The sequence below is a fragment of the Manis javanica genome, chromosome 12 (genome assembly GCF_040802235.1).
Source record: "Manis javanica isolate MJ-LG chromosome 12, MJ_LKY, whole genome shotgun sequence".
Taxonomy (NCBI): domain Eukaryota; kingdom Metazoa; phylum Chordata; class Mammalia; order Pholidota; family Manidae; genus Manis; species Manis javanica.
In genome coordinates this window covers 65,802,991-65,821,726 of record NC_133167.1, presented here as the reverse complement: position 1 = coordinate 65,821,726, position 18,736 = coordinate 65,802,991, and the positions used below count along the sequence as shown (strand labels likewise).

Sequence of the window (18,736 nt, the reverse complement as noted above, 5' to 3'; positions counted from 1 at the left end):
TGAGAAGCAGGACACTGCAAACTGTCAAACCAACATTCCCTAGACTGACAAACTTATGAACACATTCTACAATTTCTGCAACCATGAGCTTCACAGCACAATCTCCCAGCAAACACAGAGCACATCTTCTCAACTTAACAAAACTCTAAGGCTTTAAGTTACTACAAAGATTCTCAGGCTGCAGGTAGGCATACACACCGCAACACACAATTAAAAAGGTGTTCACTTGCCACACTTATCCAGCTCACCTACCTGCAACAACTATGCTAGCCTACTCACAAGACCCCCACTGAACACTAGACAAAGCCAAGCTTCTAAGCATTCTATTCTTAAAAGATTTAGCAGATAACATGACTCAAATGACTCTAGGTAAACTCAGGCAGCCGACAACTACCAAGACATGCCCGCCTTAGGCAAACTCAAATTAGCATTAAGGCTTAACACTTTTTTATCAGGTTTTCTGGAAGTTTTAGAATACTCAATTTTCACAAGCGCTTGTCTTTAAATCAATTTCATTAATACCATCTGGAGGTAGAAAGATATATTCATTTACACACTTAGGGGGTTGTCTGAATCTGTCCCATTGTCAGTATAACAATTATTAGGCACGTGAAAGACACAAAAAACAGACACACACAGATTAGACACACAGCGGCCGCTTTTTGTTTTTTCTCAGATTTTCAAACAGAAACCGAAAGGAATCAGAGGGTTGATATTCCTGGCGCCTGAAAATCAACCCTATCTCATCAGATTCACCTTGCCTGAAAAACAGACGGGAGGCTACCAGGCGTCCCTGGCCTCCCAACCTCCCCGAGGCGTCCCCCAGGGTTGCAGCCTGCGGTGCTCCTAGTACGTCTACCGACCGCAGTCTCGACCCCGTTACAGGATCGGGACAGCTGCCAGACAGTGGGTACCCCCTTTCAGAATTCTGACCGGTCTCACTGAAAAACAGAAGACAGAACACAGACAAACCAAGGCGCCACTAATCTTACCTCTTCCTCCAAGAGCGACTTCGGGAGTGAAGCGGGGTGAGCGCATGATCCCGGACGAGCCCCCAAATGTTGGATTCTCCCAGAGGAGGACGCCACCCCAAATCACTCACGAAAGGCGTCTCTTGATGCAATAAGCAAGAGGAATTTATTCAGGAACCAGCTAGCTGGGGTCCAAGTTAGCCCGAAGCAGCGGGTCTCAACAAGGACCCTGAGCACACAAAGCCAGAAGGTTTTATAGCATTTTCAAAGGGGGCAACATTTTCCACAATCACAATACACATAAATCTTTGCCTGGGGCCACATCCTGGGGTCTGGTTAGATAAGATTACCTTCGGAATGTTTAGGGTGGTTCTAGCAAGATAAGCTTGGTGTGTATGATTAACTGATTTGAGGTCAGCTAATTAAAGGTCACTACATTTAACACTGGCTGACTAACTTGTTTTTCAAGATTCTAATAATTTTCCTCCTTCTAGGTTAGGGGGTGGTATTTAAGCCTTTAAGATGGCTGTACTTATGCTAACTTTTGATTCTTCAGATCCTACAGGAGGAAGAGCAAAATCAATGGGAGAGCCTCATCCAAAGTCATGGAACCAATGAAAGGGTATCTTGCCATGACCCTCCTTACCCAGAATGACTCAGGAGACAGGGGCCCATGCAAGAGATTTTATTATCTGAAAGAGAAAGTGGCAAAGTGGCTGCCCCCAGAGGAGGTGGAGAGAGGGGGGGCAGCAGAGAGAGCAGAGAGCCGAGGGAGAGAGAGAGAGAGAGAGAGAGAGAGAGAGAGAGAGAGAGAGCGCAAGGAGAGCAGGGGTACAGAGAGACAAAGGGAGAGAGGGCAGCAGCATGGTGCCTTTTATTGTGGTGGATATACTAGGCCTGTTCCTTGGGGGAGGGTCGGGATGTTTAGAGATAAGGTGGGGTAAGCCCAGTCAAGCCCCAGGCAAGCCCAGGCATAATTCTCCCCGGTTTATGTGCTTGGGACCATGGGGCAAATGGAGGATAAATTACTATATTCTTACAGTACTAGAAATGGAAGCTGAAATAGAAGTGCCCATCTTCTGAGGCCCTCTCAACTAACCACTGATGGAGACCTAACTGCACCCTTTACTGCACCCCTTCTCAGCATGAAGCAGCCAGAGCAGTCATCGCCCCCTTTCACTGGCAGCAGCTAGGGTCTCTATCTGTAGAGGAGGGGTATGAGACAGAAACCATGGGTAGACAGAGTAGGGTGAGTGCCTCCAGAAAAAGCAAGGCAAGATATTTACAGTCAGAGCAATGTAACAATGTAAAGTCCCTATCGAAACTCTGTGTTCAGCATTATGCAAAGTCGACGTCACATTAATTCTCTAGGGTAAAAGATACCAGACTAGGAATATAGACATCTTCATTGAGATCAGTTAAAGGTCAAAAGGCCAGGAGCAACTTGGCCTGGAATGTTTGAGTGTTCCACAAGGGTATCTCAGCATAATCCGTGACTTCACTGTAAACAGCCCATCTGCCACGTAGTTTGCTTGTACCAGTGGATTAACCCCTTGTTTGTCTGAGCAATTAATAACAGCTGGTGTAGGGGAACCAAGGGTACCCAAGCTCTGTATTTTGGTTCACATCCTCCCTCAAGTTTACCTCTATAACGGGGAAGCTAGTAAGGAACACATGGGCTTAGTATATTCCCTTAGAACAAAAGGAGCAGCCCCCATCCTAGTGCCCCTCCTAGTTGGGCTGGGAATAGCAGGATCAGTAGCAGTAGGGACTGCTTCTTTTCTTGTAAATGATGCCAATTTCAAAGTGCTCAGTAAACAAGTAGATAACGATCTAGGGATGTTAGAGGGCTCAGTCCATCAGTTAGAGTCAGCTGTAGACTCCCTAGCAGAAGTAGTCTTGCAGAATAGGAGAGGGCCTCCTCTTCATGAAACAAGGGGGACTTTGCATGGCATTAGGTGTAACCTGCTGCTTCTATGCAAACAAATCAGGCATTATTTGAGATACCCTGGCTATGGTGAGACAGAACCTCAAAAAAAAAAAAAAAAAGAGGTTCAGAGGGAAGCAACAGCAAACTGGTATCAAGGCTTGTTCTCATGTACCCTTGGCTAATGACCCTCCTGACAGCCCTTGCAGGTCCCCTTGCTCTCCTTCTGCTTGTAGTTACTGCAGGGCCCTGTGTTATGATTTGCTTTATGAGTTATATTCAGAAGAGACTAGTGGCAGTAAAGCTACTTTTCGTTAGAGAACGTTACCAAGACTGAAAAAACACCCTGAAGAGTCAATGGTTTGACTCTGTTACAAGGAGAGGGGGAAATGTGAGGGGCTGAAGCAGTTTCAGACATAAAAGTAGGACACAAAGCTCTCTGTAAAGTTAGCCCCAGACCCTAGTCGCATACCAACTTCTGAATACTAAAGGAAAAGATATAAATCCCATGAAAAAACAGGATGTTCAACTAACTACAGGCTATTTTTGCTTCTATACATTGCTTTCTTAGAGACTAGCAGTATCACACGTTTCCTGCTGCAGGTGGGCAAAACAGGTTGCTTAGGCCCCCCGAGCATTAAACAAGGAATATAGCTTGCTGAATTTAGATGAAGGCGAAAAAGTTGCAAAAACTAAGCAGGATGTGGTAAAAATGCTTAAAAGGATGTTGTAACAGGGGCTCTGGCTGTACTTGGAGAGTTTGCTCCTCGGCAGGCACCGGCCGGCTGAAATAAAGTCTCCCTTTTTATAATTTACTTTTCTGTGAGAACCTGTTTCCTTACTCCTGCTCTGGTGTGCCCAATCTGAGACCCATAACAGTGACTACACCAGTTTACATTCCACCAACCATACACAAGTGTTCCCTTTTCTTCACATCCTTGCTAAAACTTACTATGTCTAATCATTTAGATACTAGCTATTCTAACAAGTGTAAAGTTATATCTCACTGTGGTTTTGATTTGCATTTCCAGATGTTCCTCTTTCACCTCTGGGGAGGATGTTCTCCCAGGTCACTTTATCAGTGAAACATTTAAATGCTTTCTACATTTTAATTTGTTTCTCTTTGTGGCATTTTTTTCACTAGTATACTATTTATTTTACTTATTTTTTATAGCTATTGTCCTTCCTTTCCCATCAGAACTTATTTACCATAAAAGCAGATCTTTTTCCTGCTTTATTTACCTCTATATAGTAGTGTTAGGCAGGAAAATAGACATGAGCAGGGTGGAAAGAGAAAAAGGCCAGGAAAATTCACTAAAAAGACCTAGAGTTAATTAATTGGATCTCAAAAAGCCAGGAGTAACTTGGCCTGGAATGTTTGAATATTCCTCAGATAAAGGAAGGTACCTCAGCATAACCCATGTCTTTATTATGTTAATCATACAGGCCCAATTTATTTGTTAACTTTACCTAAATGCTGTTTTTTTCCCTCCTTCCAGCCCTAATTAAGTAGCTTGTAAACTAGGAAACTAATTTATCATGCAGGCCCAGCTGTAAACAACATAGTAAAAGGCAGGAAGGATTCCATCTTAAAGATTGTGTTTTAATACCCAAGAAGTTAAGGGTATTCTTACTCTTTTGCAAACAGACAGTAACTCAGCCCACCTTGGGGACTGGGCAGGCAGCCTTGTTTGATATGCTCCCGGACCAGGACTTGAGAGAAATCAGAGCACTAAGTTGTTTGTGTTAATTATAAGCATTCAAAGACTACTTAACAGGTCTGCACCCCAGGCCTAAGTCACATTCCTGAAGAATGCTTAAAAGGGGGAACCCCCAACCTTTTCAGGTCGCTCCTCTGTCTGAGGTTGCCCTCACTTGAGTGCAAAACTTTAACTTTTCCCAACCTTTTAGGGCACCTCTCCTCACTGAGTTTGCCTGCTGCACTTTTTATCTCTTTAATTAACTTAAAGAAAACTTTTATTCTGCTTCACTACTGTGTCTCTGTCCTTCAATTCTTCATTGTGGCAGGGACAAGGATACAATACTTCCTATGGGGAAATTGGGGTTCCTATGGCCAGGATCCTCACTGAACTTGAACCACCAGATGATGTAACTGGCTGTTGCTAGGCTACCGCTTCCACACCTTTAGGCAATAAGCTATTATTGCGTTATGTAGAGAGCTCGGCCCAGTGCTCTAGGCAGAGGCCGAGATGGTGGTGCTTGACCTACCGCTGGGAAAACAAGCCAGGTAATAAACCCTTTCACCCCAAAGAACGTTTTGCTGTCAATTTATTTGGTCACATTGAATCCATAGTGAACTTGCCCAGGGCTGAAACCCATTGGCAAGACAGTCCCCCAGCAGTAGCAGGGAAACATTAAAATTTAATTACTGAGAGAATAAATGAATATTCTTTCCCATTTCTTGGCAAGCCACTGTGCTGCCCTGCAGTGGGCCCTCCGTTTCCTGCTTGGCTGACTCTTACACCTGCTGGCATCAGTCAGTCTCTCTACCACTCATAGCCTCTGCTAAGCTTTGGCCTTTCCCAGAAGAAAGTACTTACCCTGCTTTCTGTTTCCAGGGTGCTTCCTCTGGGTATACCTGCAACCTAGCACCAGCATAGTCCCTTGTGGTTTGACAGACCCAAATAGTGCCTGAAGAAGTAGGCTCAAAGAAGTGAAGTGGTCTAATAAATCCACTCAGCTGACAATGACAGCCAGAAGCAAAGTCTCCACTCTGTGCATCCACGCTGACCCACTTTGAAAGGAGACCATGGCACACTGTCCTCCCCACTCTGGGGTTACTGACTGGTGCTTGTGATGCTGGAGTTCTTGTTTGTAGAGTCAAAGAATGAACTTAGCAAACACCCAAGGAAGGAGAACCAGGGTAGAGCTTCTTTTTAGAAATAAAGTGAGAGGAAAGAGCTCCTGGCTTACACCAGGAGGGGACAAGAGAGTCCAGCATGGTGTTGTCTAGGGGATTTATAAGCAGTTGAGAATTTTTGGGAACTGAGGGCTTAGATGTGGACTTGTACCACCTGCCCACCCTCAAGGTGGGCTGGGTTGTTGTCTGTTTGCTGGGGCTGTTTACAGTGAAGTCATGGGTTATGCTGAGACACCCTTACAGAACACTGAAACATTCCAGGCCAAGTTGCTCCTGGCCTTTTGAACTGTAACTGATCTCACTGAAGATGAGTATATTCCTAGTCTGGTATCTTTATCCTAGAGAATTAGTGTGACCTTGAGTTTGCATAATGCTGAACACAGAATTTTGATAAGGAACCTTACATTGTTACATTGCTTTGACTGTAAATATTCTGCCTTGCTTTTTCCGGAGGCCCTCACCCTATTCTCTCTAAGCCCATGGTCCCTGTCTCACTTGTAGTGATGTAAGTCCAGGGAGAGGAAATCCTGGGGCAAAATACCTCTAAAAACCGAAATCAGTTAAAGGGAGAAATAAAGTTTAAAACCCATTTATTGCTTACAAACTGCAGTCCAAGCCCTTATCTCTTTTCTACTCCAGCAGAAGCAAAACCGGCCCTTTCCCTCACCTCTCAGGTACAGATAAGCCCTCCATTGCCCAGGTAATTACCCATTGATATGGGATAAACTTCTCCACCCCTGAGGAAAGATGCAAATGCACTAAAGTCATACTTTTCTCCACCCTTGATTGCTTTTTGATATGCAGATGTACTAAATCCAGGTGAGATATTCTGGAAATATTACAATTTTACCCACACATGATTTGTGGTATGGGCTCTTGTTCCTGGTGTGAAAAGCCTGCTTATTCATCTTTCTGTCCTAATAGGCACATGGAAACCCTGGTGATTCATTAGAAGGGTGGAAACGCATGGTTATATCACCAAGGGCACACCTGCTGAGGAGACAGGGAGAAATGCAGCCTTTATCAAATGATGCAGCTACTCTTCTCAAGCAATTGTGTGATGAGAGTTATTTGCAGCTAACACATAGCCAAAGACCCGGAAATAGCAAAACTAAAACCACCAGGTCAATAAAGTAGTAGCAACAGTTTACTACACATAAGAACACTTCATGATCCAGGAGCTCTCAAACCTCCGGTGGAATGCAGCTCAGAAGTATAGTGTTATAGGACAGCTTATATAGTGATAATACAGGGGCTGGTTATTTATAATGATTTGTTGTGGGATTAGCATTTTCCTAATGGTAGGGGGTTAGTTACAAATGGTTACCTCATGCCAATTTTGAAGAACAACTTGTTTCAATTATGATTTCCAGAGACATTGATGAGAAGCAGCACAAGTTAAGTTTCACTTGTTTTGTAGAATAAGCTAAATCAACTTTCACTTATGTGGTTTAATAGGTTTGTCTGCTAAGGGAATTTTCAAGACTGATTTCATTGTATTTAATTTTAATAATTCCCCCCTTTTGGTCATTCTCCCATCAAGCTGAGAATATGACTGACTAGTACAATGTTATTAGTTACCACTCTTTTGACTTTTATAGGTGAGAAGGTCACACAGTCCTTGCTACCAATGGTTGAGTTGCAAGGAAAGAGGGCTGTGGGGAAAATGGAAGTTCTTATGGCCAGAATCCTCACCTCGTCCTAAACTACTTGATGATGTAATTGGCCTATGCCTAGGCTACTGCTTCCATATCCATAGGCAATAAGCTGTTTTGATTGAGTCATTATATAAAGAGTCCTGCCCGATACTCTGGTCTGAGGCAGAGATGGAGGTAGATTACAGACGTGTAGACTGCTGGATACAGATGTAACTCTAATGCTCAAGTTTTCACTGGAGAACAAAGCCAGGTATAAACCATTTTACCCCAAAAACAGTCCATTGTCATTCTTCAGTCTTATTGTATCCATAGTGAACTTGCCAAGGGCTGAAATCCTCAGGTAAGACCACTGAGGTAGTCATTAGAATTCATTGTAGACTGAAGAAGGGAACAGACTACCTTCACAGGAGGGATACCTCAGCAGGCTGCCCCTATGGATGGGAAGACATTTGAGTGTTTCCCAATGGACATGTGGTCAGAGATGGCTTGCCTCCTAGAAGACTGGGCCCCACCCCAGGACTTGAGGCAGGTGGAGGTGACACCTGAGACTGTAGGGGTGGCCCTTGGCATAATGAGGTGCCCTGAGAGTGGTGCCCTGAGAAACAGAGTGCCCCTGGAGTGGTGGGAACTGGGTTGGCTATTTTTCACAGTATTGAAAAGGTCAACAGATGAGAAGAATGTGCTCCTGTGAGAGATAGATTGAGCTAGCATTTCTGTGAGGCACAGAAGGAAATATAAAGGGTGTAGCAGAGGAGTCACTTAGCTGAGTGGAGAGAAAAGTGTCATCAGCCCTGAAAATGGAGGAGGAGCTGGGGAAGAATGAAGAGGTAGTGCTGGAGGTACCAACCCCTCCTCTATTGAAAGCCTGCCCAATTGTAGTAAAGAAAATTAAGATCCAGCAGCCGCAGCTTCTTCTGGGAGAGGTGCAGCCCCCTCCCCAGTTCATGGATCACTCTATGCTCCACCCCTATACTCAGGGTAAGCTGGTGGATTTGGGCTCCTGGTTTCAGAAGAAGCCCCCAAAGTCAATAAGAGCTTGCTCCTGCATCTTTGGGATAAGGGTGGGGCAGGGGTAGGACACTGTTCTGTCTGGATAACAGATGGGAAAGCTGGCTTCCCTCACAGTTCATCCTGCCTGAGGCAGTGATTAGAAAATACACATTAGACCCCAGAAAATCACTCCCTCCTTGATTGAGATATGGCCATGCTTCATACTGTATGGCCGAATCAGGGTGATTTAGTATTGTCCCCCACTAGACAGCAGATATATGCTGAGCTCCAATAGGTGTTATGGGAGTTAGGCATGAAAAATGCCATCTATAATCTAGAGAATTATGGCCCAAATGAGGAGCCTTTTACTGTAGGGATGAGAAATATGGTGCTTCAAATGGCTCCCACATCCCTCTTTGGGCCCCAGTGGCCATTCTTGTCCCTTACTTAGGGCAGTCCATAAAGTGAGGTTACCTGTAAGGTAGCAGAGTTGGGAGAGGCTGAAGAAATGAGAGTATGGAAGGAAACAAAGTCTGCTACTCAGAGAAAGAATTTAAAAGGCCCCATGAAGGTCATGAAGACCCAGATGTGGATTGATTTAATAGGGGCAGAAGCAGACAGAGGGAAATTAGATGGGAAGTCAGATAGAGTCTTACTGGAGCTGTGGCAACAATTGAAACCAGAGCAGCAGTTCTGACCACTAAGAATGAAGAAGCAGAGGTTGCAGACATAGCCAAAATCCCTGTGTGTTTGCAAGACTTCCTGCTGGACAGTGAGCCAACCTTGCCCAAACCAGCATAGGAAAATGATTGGGGGACATGGTTCAACTTAGGAGAGGGTGAAGTTACCTATCCTGAGGGACTTGGGTGGGGGGACCAGAGGCTACATGTTGAAATATTTATCCATTGGTCCCCAGTGAATGCACAATGTGTCCTGGCTCTGGTAGACACAGAGGCTGAATGTTCACTGATTTATGGCAACCCTAAGCAGTTTCCCTTGACCCCCACTGTTATAGATCGATATGAGGGTAAGGCTATCAGAGTGAAACAAGCCCAAATCCCATTGGGAATAGGGCATCTACACCCAAAAGAGTATATTGTGTAGATCTCTCTCATCCCAGAATATATTTTGGGGGTAGAAATCCTGCATGGTCTTTGGCTACAGAGCACTTCAAGTGAGTTCAGACTGAGGATACCTGTGTTGAAGGCAGTTCTGAAGGGACATGCTGCTAATCACCCACTTGTAGTTCTGCCTGTACCTCAGAGAGTGACAAATACCAAACAATACAAGTTCCCTGGAAGGCATAAAGAAACTGGAGAAACCCTTCAGGAACTGGAAAACAGTGGCTATTATAAAGCCCATTGATAGTCTTTTCAATTCCTCAATGTGGCCAGTAAAAAAGGTAGACAGCTTCTGGCATATGACTGTGAAATACAGAGAATTGAATAAAGTCACACCCCCTCTGCATGCTGCTGTCTCCTCTATTGCAGACTGATGGATACCCTCAGTCATGAACTAGGAACATACTACATTGTAGATCTTGCTAATGTATTATTTTCCATTGACACAGAACAGGAACGTTAGGAACAATTTGCCTTCACATGGGAAGGATGGCAATCTACTTTCACTGTCCTTCCACAGGGATACCTCCAAAGTCCACCATCTGTCATGGACTTGTAGCTCAGGACTTAGCAGCATGGGAGAAACTGCCAGTCGTCCAGTTGTACTATTATATGGATGAAATGCCTATCCCATTGTGAACTGTGTATGAGACTTGACCCAAAAGCCATGGAATGACACGGCACAGGTGCCTACACTGGCCAAGTGGGGCACATACCTACAGCAGTGTAGCACCCTTTGGCCTGTTTATTGAAGAACTCCATTGCTTACTGGGGCCAGTGACATATACTAGTGAAAGGCAGGAAGAATTTACTGTTGAGCCATTAGTAGCAGAGAGTCCTTATCAGGAGGGAAGAGCCCCTATACCTGAAGATGCATGGTACACAGATGGCTCCAGCTGTGGGAAGTCCCTGAAATGGAGGGCCATAGCTTTCCATCCTAATACTGAGACAATATGGATGAAAGAAGGTAAGGGAAAGAGCAGTTAAGGGGCAGAGTTGTGGGCAGTGTGACTTGTAATTAGCCAGAAGCACTCCCCTATATTTGTACTGACAGCTGGGCCATCTATTGAGGCTTGAGTCTGTGTCTACCAGCGTGGTACCATACCAACTGGTTGGTTGGTCACTGACCCTTTTGGGGACAAGAGTTGTGGCAAGACTTATGGACCTTCAGTCAGACCAAAATAGTAACAGTATATCATATGACAGCTCATTTGCCTTTGGCATCCCCAGGAAATGATGAAGCAGATGAATTGGCCCAGGTTCACTGGCTAGAAGGAAACCTGCCTCTGATGTGGCCCAATGGTTATATCATCATTTGTTGAATGCAGGGCAAAAGACAATGTGGGCTGTAGCCCATCAATGTGGCCTGTCTTTGACCTTTGAAGAAGTAAGCATAGCCTGGCAGGAGTGCATTATATGATCTAAAGTGGACTTACACCAAGTTGCACAGCAACATGGGACAATAGTTAAGGGGCTAATACCCCTTGTCAGGGAGCAGATAGACTATATTGGGCCCATGCCCATGAGAGAAGGGTACCAATATGCCATGACTTGTGTGGACATAGATACTGGACTTCTGGTTGCTTTTCCTATGCATTGTGCAGACCAATGGATGACCAAAGGAGGCCTGGAACATCTCTCTGTAGCCAATGGCTGACCACAGGTAATTGAGAGTGATCAAAGCACCCACTTTAATGGACATGCACTACAAAAATGGGTGCAACAATTAGGAATCAAACAGAAGTTTCATGTACCTTACAATCATACTGTGGCAGGCATGATAGAGAAGTACAATGGTTTGTTAAAATCTGGCCTGAAGTCAGAAACCATCTGTGGAGATGGTCAGTTCACTTATGGACAGTGATACAGTATTTGAATGATAAGCCCTAGAAGGGAGCACTGAGCCCTATAGACATGCCAACACATATTGCTGCCTCCCTGTAGGGAAGCCTTCTACCCCCCAACTTTCCCTACTGTTTTATGAGGACAGCTGTCCACTGCTTCACCCCAGGTATGTCTGGCCTTGTATGAAGCCAGATATGTCTGGCCTTGAGAAACCCTGAAAACACAGTGTATTATACCCATGAGTAAGGAGTACCATGAGTAATGAGTAAGCTAGATAAGGGAAGGCCAGACACCTGACCATGAAGGCCACACACATGCATGTCTTCAATACTATGTAACCATGAATTAGCACTACAGCAGTATAAAAAGTACAGCTCTATTTAGAATAAAGTGGCTTCTTTTGAGCACCCTCCATCATGACTCCCATCAACTTCTTTGCTCTTTGCATTGTCTGAGACATCAACAGCAATCCCTGGACCCTGACACTTGGCACTGTGAGCAGGATGAGGTAGGTGGTCACGAGAGCAATGGTCTTTTGGCTTCCCTGGATGCCAAGGGGTGGGTGGTGGATATGTAGCCCCCAGCTTCTCTTTTGTACCTGGGGGCAGCATACTTGACCACTTGGATAGCACTGGAGAATTGGGAGTCCGTACACTCAACCCCCGAGACTATACAGATGGCAATGGAGACGTTAGAGTCCTTAGTTCCTCTGGCCCACCGGAAATCAGCTGGGTGAGTGGTGTAGATGATCCTGATGGTTGTTCACCATGTCTCTTACAAAACTGCAGAGTTGCAGCAGCGAGTGCAGAGTCTCCAATGGAAGGAGAAAGACTTTGAGTAAAGACTGGTGGCTGCCGAGTGTATGTTACAGAGGCCACTGAGTACTGCCCCATCATTGTGGGCTGAAAGCCTCGAGTGCGGCACAGCACCTTTGGCTTTGCATGCTCACCCCACTGTGTGGCAATGCGTGGAGATAGGAGAATCTGCAGACGTGGTGGTGCAGCCATGCAGCCCCTGAATAGATACCTGGCAAACACGGCCATGGAATTGTGGAATTTGGCCACGTAGTGTAAGCAACATTTGGGTAAATCTGTGCCTGCCTGGCTGTTGTGGCTGTAGGATGAGGGCACTGAAAATACTGAGCTCTCACTCTCTGAGGTGTTGCAACTCACCAGCACAAAGGTTGTACCCTCTATGCAGCGAGTATTGCAGGGCACTAGGTGCACAAACCCAGATGCTGGCAATAAGACCATGATAAATTGGTTAATGGCTGCAGCAAAGGCAGTGTGGGATACCCCAGGGGACATGCTGGAACACATAACAGAGTGGAGCATGTATCAGGAGTTGGTGCACATGCTCCATGAAATGAGTATGACGCAAATAATGTTTGCTCCCCATTACCACAGTCCAGATGAGGAACTGTTAACGCCCAATATAAAAGATCTTATTCTAGACAACAGTCCTGCAGTTATCTTTGGGACTGTCTCTGTGTTGCTAGCACTGTATACTCACTGTTCAATATATGAAGCAGTGTCAGTATTAGCTCACTTGGGAGATGTAGAAGTAAAGTGACCTCAGGCAACCAAGGTGAGAACTACCGTGGTGAAGCAGCACAAGGAAAAAAAACACAACAGTGGCAATAATGGCACTAGAGATGGCTGTGGTAGGACCACTGGAAGTAAGATGCAGACAAGTATGAACTAACATTTTGGCTGCTAGTTTGGCTCATGAAAAGTTTGATGGACAGCCCTTACAGGTCTTGATGGGACTGTGGAAGCAGTTGATGGGAGTGTGGAAGCAAACACTATTGCCCACTGCCCTGAAGCGGGCACAGACAAGTGCTGTGTTGGACCAGGAACTCCCACTTTACATGCTGATTTTCTCCCCAACTAAGGGTGGGGCCAAGATACCCGGTATACTGGGACACCAAAGGACCAGAGGCCGTGTGTTAAACTTGCCATTCACTGGTCCCACAGAATGTACAGCAGGTGTTGGCACTGGTGGATACAGGTGCTGACTCAAATCTCTGTGACAACCCAGATAGGTTCTGGGGACTCTCTGCAGTCATAGAGGGCTATGGTGGGCAAACAGTTTGAGTGCAGCAAGTGACTCTGACTTTGGGATTTGGATGCTTGCTCCCACATCCATGTGTGGTTTATGTATCTCTGAGAGCAGAATACATTCTAGGGGTGGATGTACTCCATGGTCTAACAATGCAAATGACTCTGGGGAAGTTTCTATTACATGTGTGTATTGTGAAAACAGTGCAGTGAATTCATCCCCACCACACAACTTTGGTGTTGCCACAAGCCACCTGTATAGTGAACATTACACAATACTGGCTTCACGGTGGACAGGAGGAAATTGGCCAACCCATTTTGCAGTTGGAAGAAGTGTACATCATCCACCCAGCACACAGCCCTTTTAATGTGGCCTGTGAAGAAGCCAGATGGCACTTACAGAATGACAGTGGACTATCGAGAACTAAACAAAGTGACTTCCCCACTGCATGCAGTAGTACTGAACATTACTGACCTGGTGGGTAAACTGACTGTGACTTTGGGGGCTTATCACTTTGTGTTGGATTTAGCTAATGCCTTCTTTTCCATTGACATTGCACCAGAAAGCCAGGATCAATTTGCCTTCACATGAGAGGGCTGCCAATGGATGTTTGTGGTCCTCCCACAAGGATACCTGCACACTGCTACTTTGTGTCACAGCTTGGTGGCTAGTGACCTGGCCACCTGGTCCCATCTCCCCTTGGTTCAAGTGTTCTACTATATCAATGATGTAATGTTAACTTCTGATTCTCTTCCACATAGAGAAGCTGTGGTTTGCAGTTTGCATCAGGCTCTCCAGGGGTGGGGATGGGCCGTCAATGAAGACAAGGTGCAGGGACCTGGTTATTCTTTTTCTTTTATTCATTTTATTATCATTAATCTATAATTACATGAAGAACATTATGGTTACTAGACTCCCCCCTTCACCAAGTTCCCCCCAAGAAACCCCATTACAGTCACTGTCCATTAGCATAGAAAGATGCTGTAGACTCACTACTTGTCTTCTCTGTGTTGCACATCCCTCCCTATGCCCCCCCCCACATTATACATGCTAATTGTAAGACCCCCTTTCTCTTTCCCTGTCTTTATCCCTCCCTTCCTACTCCTTCCGCCCAGTCCCTTTCCCTTTGGTAACTGTTAATCCATTCTTGGGTTCTGTGATTCTGCTGCTGTTCTGTTCCTTCAGTTTTTCTTTGTTCTTATACTCCACATATGAGTGAAATCATTTGGTACTTGTCTTTCTCCGCCTGGCTTATTTCACTGAGCATAATACCCTCTAGCTCCATTCATGTTGTTGCAAATGGTAGGATCTGTTTTTTTCTTATGGCTGAGTAATATTCCATTGTGTATATGTACCACCTCTTCTTTATGCATTCATCTACTGATGGGCATTTAGGTTGCTTCCATTTCCTGGCTATTGTAAATAGTGCTGCAATAAACATAGGGGTGCACCTGTCTTCTTCAAACTGGAGTGCTGCATTCTTAGGGTAAATTCCTAGAAGTGGAATTCCTGGGTCAAATGGTATTTCTATTTTGAGTTTTTTGAGGAACCTCCATACTGCTTTCCACAATGGTTGAACTAATTTACATTCCCACCAGCAGTGTAGGAGGGTTCCCTTTCTCCGCAACCTCACCAACATTTGTTGTTGTTGTTTGTCTTTTGGATGGTGGTGATCCTTACTGGTGTGAGGTAATAGCTCATTGTGGTTTTAATTTGCATTTCTCTGATGACAAGTGATGTGGAGCATCTTTTCATGTGTCTGTTGGCCATCTGAATTTCTTCTTTGGAGAGCTGTCTGTTCAGCTCCTCTGCCCACATTTTAATTGGATTATTTGCTTTTTGTTTCTTGAGGTGTGTGAGCTCTTTATATATTTTGGATGTCAACCCTTTATCAGATCTGTCATTTATGAACATATTCTCCCATACAGTAGGGTACCTTTTTGTTTTATTGATGGTGTCCTTTGCTGTACAGAAGTTGTCAGCTTGATATAGTCCACTTGTTCATTTTTGCTTTTGTTTCCCTTGCCCGGGGAGATATGTTCATGAAGAAGTCGCTCATGTTTATGTCTAAGAGATTTTTGCCTATGATTTTTTCTAACTTTTATGGTTTCATGACTTACATTCAGTGGTTTGATCCATTTCGAATTTACTTTTGTGTATGGGGTTAGACAGTGATCCAGTTTCATTCTCTTACATGTAGCTGTCCAGTTTTTCCAGCACCATCTGTTGAAGAGACTGTCATTTCCCCATTGTATGTCCATGGCTCCTTTATCAAATATTAATTGACCATAAATGTTTGGGTTAATATCTGGGGCCTCTATTCTGTTCCACTGGTCTGTGGCTCTGTTCTTGTGCCAGTACCAAACTGTCTTGATTACTGTGGCTTTGTAGTAGAGCTTGAAGTTGGGGAGCAAGATACCCCCAACTTTATTCTTCTTTCTTAGGATTGCTTTGGTTATTCGGGGTCTTTAGTGTTTCCATATGAATTTTTGAACTATTTGCTCTAGTTAGTAGAAGAATGTTGTTAGTAATTTGATAGGGATTGCATCAAATCTGTATATTGCTTTGGGCAGGATGGCCATTTTGATGATATTAATTCTTCCTAGCCAAGAGCATGGGATGAGTTTCCATTTGTTAGTGTCCACTTTAATTTCTCTTAAAAGTGTCTTATAGTTTTTAGGGCATAGGTCTTTCACTTCCTTGTTAAGGTTTTTTCCTAAGTATTCTATTCTTTTTGATGCAATTGTGAATGGTATTGTTTTCCTGATTTCTCTTTCTATTAGTTCATTGTTAGTGTATAGGGAAGCCACAGATTTCTGTGTGTTAATTTTGTATCCTGCAGCTTTGCTGTATTCTGATATCAGTTCTAGTAGTTTTGGAAAGGAGTCTTTAGGGTTTTTTTATGTAAAATATCATGTCATCTGCAAATAGTGACAGTTGGACTTCTTCTTTACCAATTTGGATTCCTTGTATTTCTTTGTTTTGTCTAATTGCCATGGCTAGGACCTCCAGAACTATGTTGAATAATAGTGGGGAGAGTGGGCATCCCTGGCTTGTTCCCGATCTCAGAGGAAAAGCTTTCAGCTTCTCACTGTTCAGTATGATGTTGGCTGTGGGTTTATCATATATGGCCTTTATTATGTTGAGGTACCTGCTCTCTATACCCATTTTGTTGAGAGTTTTTATCATGAATGGATGTTGAATTCTGTCTAATGCTTTTTCAGCATCTATGGAGACGATCATGTGGTTTTTGTCCTTCTTTTTGTTTATGGGGTGGATGATGTTGATGGATTTTCAGATGTTGTACAATCCTTGCATCCCTGGGATGAATCCCACTTGGTCATGGTGTATGATCCTTTTGATGTACTTTTGAATTCGGTTTGCTAATATTTTGTTGAGTATTTTTGCATCTACGTTCATCAGGGATATTGGGACCTAGTTATTCTGTCAAGTTCTTGGGTGTTGTCTAGTTGGGTAAGACAAAAGTGTTACCTGAAGTGGTGATTGGTAAAATACAACACTACCCCTGCCCAGAAACTTAAACAGCTACAAACATATGTGGGCTTGGTGGGGTATTGGAGAACGTTTACCCCTCACTTAGCCATGCTGTTAAAGCTGCTGCATCATCTTATAAAGTGAGGGAAAATGTGGGACTGGATACCAGAGGTGGAAAGGGCTTTTGCTGAGACAGAAAGAGCAGTGGCTCAGGCCCAGATGCTGCAAGTCACTGGCCCCTCCATGCCATTCCTGCTGACGGTGTCTACCAGCAGAGATGGGTGTGGTTGGGGATTTTGGCTGAAGCACAGGGTCCACAAAGTCCCAATAGGGTTTTAGTCTCAGTTATGGAAAGGAACAGAGATTCACTATTTGCTGTTGGAAAAACAGCTGGCAGCAGCATATGCCACCTTACTGGCTACTGGAGGAATCACGGGAATGCAAGCACTACAGGCCATTACTGCCCTCCCAATTGAAGGGTGGGTGCAAGCCTGGCTACAGCTCCCCAGATTGGGATTGCCAACTGGGGCTCTCCAGACATGCACCCTGGCCAAGTGGGGAGTCTATTTAGAACAACAGGCTAGATTCTTCTAAAGCCCTCTCTTACAGGAATTGCAGCAAGTCCTGGGACCATTAACCTTTGTGATTGAACCCCCACTCACCTTACCAAGCATGGAAGCATTAACATTAAGCCCCTATGAGGAGGGGACAGCGATGCCACCAGCAGAGGCCTGGTATTCAGACAAATCTGCAAAGGGCCACTCACCAACATGTGTGGCTGTTGCCATTCAGCCTTTACAGGAAAAGCTCTGGTATGAGTCTGGGGTAGGGCAATCCAGCCAGTGGACTGAATTACGGGCATTGTGACTTGTTTTGGCTAGAGAATCAGGTCAGATAACTGTCTGTACTGACAGTTACGGTGTGTTTTGTGGCCTCACTGGTTGCCTCAGTGGATAGCACATGACTGTGAAATAGGCCATCACCCACTGTGGGTACAAATGATGTGGAAGGACCTATGGAACCATGGGTTAAAGGAAGGTGCCCTGATATATCATGTCTCAGGACATGGCCCGGCATGAAGCCCTTGGAATGACGTGGCCAACACCTTGGCCAGGGCTCATATGCTCCAGAACTGCCCCCTGTGTACATGCAACCAACAAAACTAGGGCATGTAGTCCCTAGAACCATGTGTAAAGTTGCCCAGAGGTGGCACATTTTGCTGACATTTGCTGATGCAAAACAAGCAGTGCAGACATGTGCTCAATGTATTCACTTTTACCCACATCATCATCAGAGGGACAGCTCCCCCGCCCACCGAAACCCTTTTAGGTGTGGCAAGTAGATTACATAGGGCTCTTGCCCAGTTATCAGGGCTGTAAATATGCATTCACAGCTGTGGACATGGCTACAGGATTGGGTTTTGCCCATCCCGTGGCTCAGGCTACCCAACAGACTACTAAACGGGCCTTGGAGCACTTATGTGCCAGTTATGGGTGTCCACTGATGGTCAACAGTGACAAAGGGAGACACTTTCCAGGACAGGAGATACAAAAACGGGTTGTTAAAGGCAAATTGAAACATTTAGGATGGACGCAGTGGGTGAAGCACTTACCCGAAGCAGTACGATAGCTGAATGAGCAACCAAAGAACACTGGGGATCTCCCACAGAGAGGCCAGTGGTGGCTCGCCCACAGATCTTGAAAAATCTGAAACAAAGTACCAGTGAGTTGCAGCCACAATTGTTGAAAGAAGCATTGCTCCTTCCTGCCCCACGTACACGGTCTCCT

The 18,736-nt window shown here is 44.9% G+C and overlaps 1 protein-coding gene across 4 annotated transcripts in view; it reads right to left on the bottom strand.

Moving 5' to 3' along the window:
* The window catches only part of SPC25 (SPC25 component of NDC80 kinetochore complex), a 75,591-nt gene that overhangs the window by 15,365 nt on the left and 41,490 nt on the right, over nucleotides 1-18,736 (bottom strand). For 3 of the 4 annotated variants that reach the window (XM_073218745.1, XM_073218743.1, XM_073218744.1), the window contains exon 6: nucleotides 18,562-18,655. In XM_073218745.1, the coding sequence (XP_073074846.1) occupies nucleotides 18,562-18,655 (94 nt within the window). Of the gene's footprint in view, nucleotides 1-14,523; nucleotides 16,921-18,561; nucleotides 18,656-18,736 lie in introns of those variants that run through there. The other variant, XM_073218747.1, reaches the window with a different exon arrangement.